The 7,898-nt window shown below is 37.1% G+C and overlaps 1 protein-coding gene across 7 annotated transcripts in view; it reads left to right on the top strand.

Annotated features, from left to right (window-relative positions):
* The window catches only part of LOC107848140 (ABC transporter C family member 2), a 44,341-nt gene that overhangs the window by 13,141 nt on the left and 23,302 nt on the right, over positions 1–7,898 (top strand). For all 7 annotated transcript variants that reach the window (XR_001667840.2, XR_001667841.2, XM_016692829.2 and 4 more), the window contains 7 exons: positions 1,014–1,128; positions 1,748–1,828; positions 1,955–1,979; positions 3,198–3,254; positions 4,351–4,416; positions 5,004–5,078; positions 6,403–6,510. Coding sequence is in view for 5 of the 7 variants with exons in the window: in XM_016692829.2 (XP_016548315.2) it covers positions 1,014–1,128; positions 1,748–1,828; positions 1,955–1,979; positions 3,198–3,254; positions 4,351–4,416; positions 5,004–5,078; positions 6,403–6,510 (527 nt within the window). In the remaining 2 variants the exon portion in view is untranslated. The remainder of the gene's footprint in view (positions 1–1,013; positions 1,129–1,747; positions 1,829–1,954; positions 1,980–3,197; positions 3,255–4,350; positions 4,417–5,003; positions 5,079–6,402; positions 6,511–7,898) is intronic.

The following is a 7,898-nucleotide window of genomic DNA, read 5'->3' as shown; positions in this document are numbered from 1 at the left end:
TCTCCGCCGTGAACCTCCTCGTCGCCGTCGTATGCCATGTTCAAAATCTGCTTTGATACCACTTTGTCACGGGCCTAATTTTAGCCACGTGCGGACAGCTTAACACTCACGATATCGAGGCTAAACTTCAGTCCTAAACCGCCCTAAATTCGTCCCAAGAACTTTCGAACACTCACACGAACTCACAAGGAAATAGTAAGAAAGACACTCGGTTTTGGGAGGCCCGAAGAGCCAATTTTCAGGTTATATTTCTTGAATATTTGAAGTGAATGATCTGCCCAAGAGGGCCTTTACAAGCTATATATAATGCCCCTTAGTCAAGGGATACAATTAATGCTAGTCAACATTACCCCATTTGGGCATACAAGCCATGAACAATTAGAAAGGGCTTTGTCTAGTATGCTGATTTTGTAGAGCAGTCACTGCTCAGCTGGTCAAGGCTTCAAAGCCCCATAAATGTTGACCCGAGCTTGTATTTTGACCTCCCAAAGATGCCCCCACGTTGGCCCTATCTCGAGACGTTGTGGAAGTCCCGTCGGGTTCCAAAATGTGCCCAAAACGCACGGAATTGTGCCCAAAACGGGATGAATTTAATGGGTAGTGACGCCGTGCGTCACACTATGGATAATAAGAATTCAGGTACTTTACTTCCAACTGAGGAGCCACATCCTGGGAACTTGAGTACTTGACCAGATTATTGATGCATCATCATTTAAGAAAATAACATTTGTCTAGTAATGTGATATCTGCCTATGGAATATGTATGTGTATGTCCACCTATGAACTTCAGCACACTTACATCTTGTTGGTAAACTCTACTTTGACCTATTCATTTCTTGTTTCTTGGGAGAGAGGGAGGTTTATGAGTTCTATATTAGTGTTTGGTGTGATGGTATGAATAACTTGTTTAGAAGAAAAGGGCCAAATAAATAGCATATTTGTAATCAATTTCCCCTTTCTATTAGCATGCAGCTAGAAGGGAACTGATATTTGCCACTAACTTTCTTATGCAGAAATAACTTTTTCATGGATGAATCCTCTTATGCAACTTGGTTATAAAAGGCCATTAACAGATAAGGATGTGTGGAAACTGGATACTTGGGATCAAACTGAAACTCTAAACAACTCGTAAGGGTGCTCCTTTCTTTCTTTTTTGATCAAGTAAAAGTATTTTCATTCATAATCATGACCAAATCGATTGTATACAAAGGTCATACCAAAAGATCAAGACTACAAAATATGAAGCTCTACAAAATCCACCCAATCCTCTAAGCAAGAAGGAACTTTCTGTTTACATCAAAAGAAAATAAGAGAGCGGAGGCTACTCCTGAATTGCATGAAACTCAACTCTACACCATCATAAGCTCTTCTATTTCTCTCTCTCCAAACTACTCACATTAACTCCCACATTAACTCTTATCGGAACCATGTTCCAAGCCCTTCGTCTTCTCCGCCTTCTCCCGCTCTTCCAACTGAGCATCAGATCTTTCACAGTTCTTGGCATTACCCAAGGAGTGTGAAACCATCTAACATATCCCACCATAATCGCATGGTAAGTCCGCAATGTAGAAGGAGGTGATCCACATCCTCGCCTGTCTCCTTGCACATGCAACACCTTTTTTTTGCTCCTTCCTTCTTTCTTTATTTAAGATTTAACGAAGTCCCATGAAGTGACTAACTTATTGGGAAAAGAATTCAAAATTAATTTGGTGAAGCAGATATATTAACATTCGGATAAACTATTTAGGTTTCAAAAGAGTTGGGCAGAGGAGTCTCAAAGACCTAAACCATGGCTTTTAAGAGCTTTAAACCGAAGTCTTGGAGGAAGGTAAATACTTTTTCTAATGTTTCATGCTTCTGGTTTGCTAATTATTTTTACGTACCAAGATATACATTGCTAGATCAGTTGATATTTTATGTTACTAAGCATTTTGCCATCTTTCAACTTTTGCAGGTTTTGGTGGGGAGGCTTCTGGAAGGTAGTTGATTCTCCTTTTACATCTTGTCTGGTCTTGAATACTTCTCGAAATTTTGTTAAGAATAATAATCAGAATGCATCATGTAAAAGCTTTATGCTTGTCTGCTTGTAGTGTAAATTTATGTTACTAGTTTGAGGAACTGGACAAGCTTGATCTTTGGACTTGGGAAGGTTCAGTTCTGGAACCATATGTATCTTCTCATTATTACAGTAGTATGCAGCATGTTTGAATATTGGCTTATGCTTATGTATTAGTAACTGTGCCACGAAGTACACTATGTTTGAAGCATAATGTAATGCCATTAGGTATGCTTTCTGAAATTAGCTGCAGAAGTCGCATGGGAGGGGGGGGGGGGGGGGGGGGGGGGGGGGGGGGGGAGATGCGTGGGGGCACTTGCAGATGTTTATGACAGTTTGGACTTTTGCCACCTTTTAGGGGTAGTCTGTCAAAACACTCTTCTTTCATGCATGTTCTGCCTCAGATGGGAAGTTGTCACATCTGTATCCTGTAAAGAATGGATGAGAGTTGTACGAAAATGTAGTGTGCTCAGTGGAGCCAAATGGATACAGATGATTCCAAAGCTGATTCTGAACTAGTTTGAAGATGAGAGGTAGTATTTGTTAATATTGTAAAGAATTTATGTGAAAGCATGGTTCACGTCCACATACATATACATATATTTATTTATTTATTTATATGTATATTTATATGTGTTTTTGTGTGTGTGTGTGTAAAGTAAAGAGAAGGAAGTTTTTGGGAATGAATTACTTAATTATTCCATCAAGTTTGTTGTGTTCCAGGTAATTTTAAAGGAAGGAAAATAATATATCGGTAGATACCTTAACTTGGCCTCAAGTGGCAACTAAATGCCCCAATTTACGAATGCACATCTAGACACCTTAACTTGGTTTAAGTTGTCCTCGTAAACACCCAACTTTGAGAATGTATATCTAGAACACACCCTCTTAAAGGAATCTAGGTATGCATTTTCAAAGTTAAGGTGTTCGCAAGACGCAACTGCGTTAAGTTGAAGTGTCTAGATAGCCACAATGAAAGTTGAGGTGTTTTAACTGCTAGTAGAAACCAAGTTAAAGTGACTATCTATGTATTAAGCCCATACAATAAACATGTTGAAGTAGCATTTGGCTTCTTGTGTCATGGCTGTTTAGTTGAAATACCAAATTTGTAATTTTTTTTTTGTTTGTTTCCAACATATAGATCGGCAATGATGCTTCCCAGTTCATTGGACCACTTATTCTAAACCAACTCTTACAGGTAAAAAACAATTGTACATTTTCTTGTAAGGTAAAAAACAATTGTACATTTTCTTGTAAGGACTTCTGGACCCCTTTTGTGGCCTGAGAAAAAAGATGGTTTGCGAATGTCTTCTGCTATCTCATATATATATATATATATATATATATATATATATATGTATGTATATATGATATGTATGTATGTGTATGATTATATATATGCATGTATATGTATGTATGTATATGTGTATATATACTTTGTATTTGCTTTGATGACAAGAGTATTTTTGGATTGTTGATGAAGTTTTTGTAATTCCTAACGAGTTTTTGGTTCCATTTTTCCTTAATCCTTTTATACTTTCACCTTTAATTTTTTTAAACCTATCTCCAAATTATGTATTAGCCTTTTGGTATGCAACTGTAAGTACAAAGTTCGTGTGTATGATAAGAAAGTAGGATAAAGGCCACAATCTAGATGATAGGATATGCAAGGAGCGCAATTATATTTTTTAAAGTTGGTGCTTCATGCATTGAAGGCAAGTAGGGATGTAGTAAGGATATCCTTATTTGTCTGATCATGCAGCAAGGTTGACGTGATGTGTAGTTCCGTAGTTGTTTTTATTTGGAATTTGTTGGAAAAAGTTTTGAAGTAATTAGCAACTTTCTAGAAGCCTGAGATTACCATTTGGTTATTGTTATTTTGGTCATCATCGTTGTCTTTACATTCATTTTTGGCTATGGTTGAGTATAAATTTTATTTTGTATACTTATAATAGAATCTTATTGTATACTTTGTGAATTGCAATTCATTTAGTTTGTACTTGATACACATTGATGCATCCTTGGTGTCAGGAACCAAGATGAATTAATATCTTTCCAAAAGTGGGGATATTTCTTCTTCATTGATTGCATTTCTCTGATGTGCATGATCAGGTTAACAAAGTCAATTGTTACCATGATGTGAAAATCAGCCTGTATAAGTGGTAGTTTCAGTAAAAACAATGTCCATGTTTCATATGATAATGTTTGGAGATGATCTTGTTCGGTTTAGGGATTGTTTTTTTCCTTTAATTTTCTGACATCTAATCACAGTCCCTTGTATTTCCATCCAACAGTCAATGCAACGAGGTGATCCAGCATGGATAGGCTACATCTATGCATTCGCGATATTTGTTGGAGTGGTACGACTTTAACGCTAACCTGGTGTGGACACACCAAGATACTGACTTATGCTCTATCCTGATCTCTCTGTATTTGACTATTTAAGAAAATGTCGTCAGTTGGACTGCGTACATCGTACCCTCCCCAGACCTCACTATGTGGGAATACACTGGGTTTGTTGTTGTTGTCGTTGAAGAAAATGTCGTCAGACTGTTTGCATTGGACTTTACTCTGTAAAACCAAAAGCTTATGCAATGGAAACATCAATGAATTTGGTATACTTAAATGTCCTAGTACTGATGTTTGGTGACCCTATGGTCAGACATTGATGTGTAGCTGCCATTGGTTTGTGGCTTTTCTGGTCCGACTTAAGAGCAATTGTATACAAATAGCTGGAGGTCATATGCCTAAAATGTTCTTTATTCTTCCCCCTTTAAAAAAATTAATGTCCTTCCTATCCCTTTGACACCTGCTGAGAGTGTCATTAGAACCTTAGTAGTTTTTCTTTTAATTAACTTTAGTTGACTCTCTTCCTCCCGGGGCCTCTGGCTGGGGCTGTATATGTAACTGTGGTTCTGACACTATTTATGTACAAATTCTCTTCTAGGTGTTTGGTGTTCTCTGTGAAGCGCAGTATTTTCAGAATGTCATGCGTGTTGGATATCGCCTGAGATCTACTTTGGTAATTCAGATTCCTCCTATATTCTATCATCCCCTCTTCTTTCTCTTGTGCTTAGCCTAGGTTTACATCTAGAGGTGACATTAATTCTTGTATTGTTGGATTATGTAAACAGTTGGGATATATTCCCAACCTTCTTCGTCCTTCTATGTTTCCATTTTCTGTGCTCCCTTGTATATGAAGTACAATTTCTAGTGATAGTTGGTATTCCGTTATGAGGCTTGTTCTTCTTCCTTTCTGTTTATCTAACTTGCCAGACTTGGATCTCTGATCTGTTTTATTTTAATAGCTATCAGGAGTTGTAGGAAGCACCGACTCTTGTACTTTTAATTGTCTTTTGGCCATAGTCCTTGTTTATTTGAATTAATTGTCATGACAATAGTCATCCTGCTGGAGAGAACATTTCATGATCACCTAACATAATATGCTAATTGTAAAGAATCGATCTTGGGCCTAACTTAACCTCAAAAGCTAGCTCATGAGGGGAGGATTGCCCAAGTCTATATAAGGAGACCAATTACCCATCCCTTTTCCGATGTAGGATACTTAACATTCCCCCTCACGCCCAGGCCTCGTTAATTGGAGCGCGGACAATATAATATGGGGGCCCAACATCGGTGAACAAAGATCCGGGATGGGTCTGGCTCTGATACCATGTAAAGAATCGATCTTGGCCCTAACTAGCCTCGTTAAGTGGAGCATGGACAATTTAATATGGGGGCCCAACATCGGTGAACAAAGATTTGGGATGGGCCTGGCTTTGATACCATGTAAAGAATCGATCTTGGCCCTAACTCAACCTTAACAGCTAGCTCATGAGGGGAGGATTGCCCAAGTCCATATAAGGAGATCAATTACCCATCCCTTTTCCGATGTGGGATACCTAACACTAATATTTTGCAACCAAGTAATTTCTTTTACCCATTAAAGCCAAGTTTTGTATGCCAGTTTTGGTAGTTTACACTTGCATTAAGGTTCCATAGACCAATCTCTACATTAAGCACTAAATTTCCTCATATCGGAAATACTTTGTCAGGTCGTCTGGTAAAACTTTCTTTTAATGCGACTATTGATACGAGTCAAAGTGGTATCTTGATATGACTTGTATTTATGCATTGTCTTGTTGCTTGTTTTTGAGTTATTCTGGAGTTGGTTTAGCTACTCATTGCTTCTTGTAGACTCTGTATATGTTCAGTTCAGCAACATCTTTCTGTATCCCTCTTCATATAGAACTCATCAACTATTTCCCATCTAATTCTAGAACTTTATAGATTATTGTTGATGTGCGGATTGAGGATTTATGTTTTAAGTCCATTTGCTTTTGTAGATTGCAGCAGTTTTCCGGAAGTCTTTGAGGTTAACCCATGAAAGTCGGAAAAATTTTGCATCAGGAAAGATAACTAATTTGATGACAACAGATTCTGAAGCACTTCAGGCATGTTGGTTGTATTACTGCTGATATTATTTTGTTCTGTATTCTTCTACAAGTTGATATTCTATAACATTACTTTCTAGCTGGATGCAGAAATTGCTGATTTAAGGAATTGATTCTTCCTATTGGATATGCCAGTTTGTGAAACATGTTTGTGTACCATAAGATACATAACATCACAAATAAAATGCATAAGAAAAATGTTTGAGAATAAATAACCATTGCTTCTTTATGAGAATACGAAAAGTATGCTAGAATCACCAATTTAATAAGATAATGTAGGAAATTCAGTTTACAAGAGTACAAAAAATTAATTCAATGATACTAAAGCCTTGAAAGTAATTTTGTTTTTATCTCTTTATCAATATCACCATCATTGCTGGCAATCATGTATCAACTGCTATCCATGAAAATTCAGGCTCCTGAACATATTACACAAGGGCCAAAGAGTAGCTTTTCGTATCACAAGATACAATTGCATCTACACACGAAATACATAAGATCGTAAGATATGTGTCACTAGAGACTTGCATCGAAATGCATCTTAAGATACTGACTACTTTGCTTGTGCTATCTAGTATGTAATTTGCTAAATCTCAGACTTGATGATAACTCTCCCTCGGGAGCATAAAGGTCGACTGTCTACATTGGTGGATTTAATAATGAACATACAACTTCCCTTTCTGTATAAGCTTACACTTTTTGATGAGGAGGTACACAATTTAATATGGTACAAAAGTAAACAGTTTCTTGGTTAAAAGTTTTGCGCTTACCATCACAAGAATACTCCCATATGCATAAGATAAATTTTTATCCCTTCATTAGAAGTTCAAATATTTTTGATGGCATGGTACACACCAATCTACAAAACACTATATTATTACATTTTGATGGATTTGTGTGCCACCTGTGAATGACTTCTCGTTTTTCTTTTCATTCTTTATGAAATTGAATCAGTCAGTAATATTCCTTGAAATAGAACAAATATCGGAAGTTCTAAAACAACTTTCACCAATTCTAACTTACAGAACAATCAATAGTACTATAACAAAACTGTGGCTCCGATTGGTTTGGTTAAAGGCCCTTCTTAAGAAAGGGGAATAGGAAAACCACAGTAGTCACACCAAAATAGAGTCCCCAACACAGAGATATTTCTTGTCAACCATAGTAATCATTCCTTTTTTTTTTGGGGGATGAAGTAAGAAATTTCATTGATGGCATCAAGAAGATGCAAATTAAAAGAACAAAAGGATACTGATTTACAAAAGATTAAGTGTTAGATCCAAAACACACTAGCTATAGCTCCAAGGGACAACAAATTCCATAATGGGCTCAGGGGAATTTACAGGGGAGAGCTTGCACCAACCATAGAGTAACAAAATGCATTTAGA

Source organism: Capsicum annuum, chromosome 1, assembly GCF_002878395.1.
Source record: "Capsicum annuum cultivar UCD-10X-F1 chromosome 1, UCD10Xv1.1, whole genome shotgun sequence".
NCBI lineage: Eukaryota > Viridiplantae > Streptophyta > Magnoliopsida > Solanales > Solanaceae > Capsicum > Capsicum annuum.
This window is presented reverse-complemented; position numbering and strand designations above follow the sequence as displayed.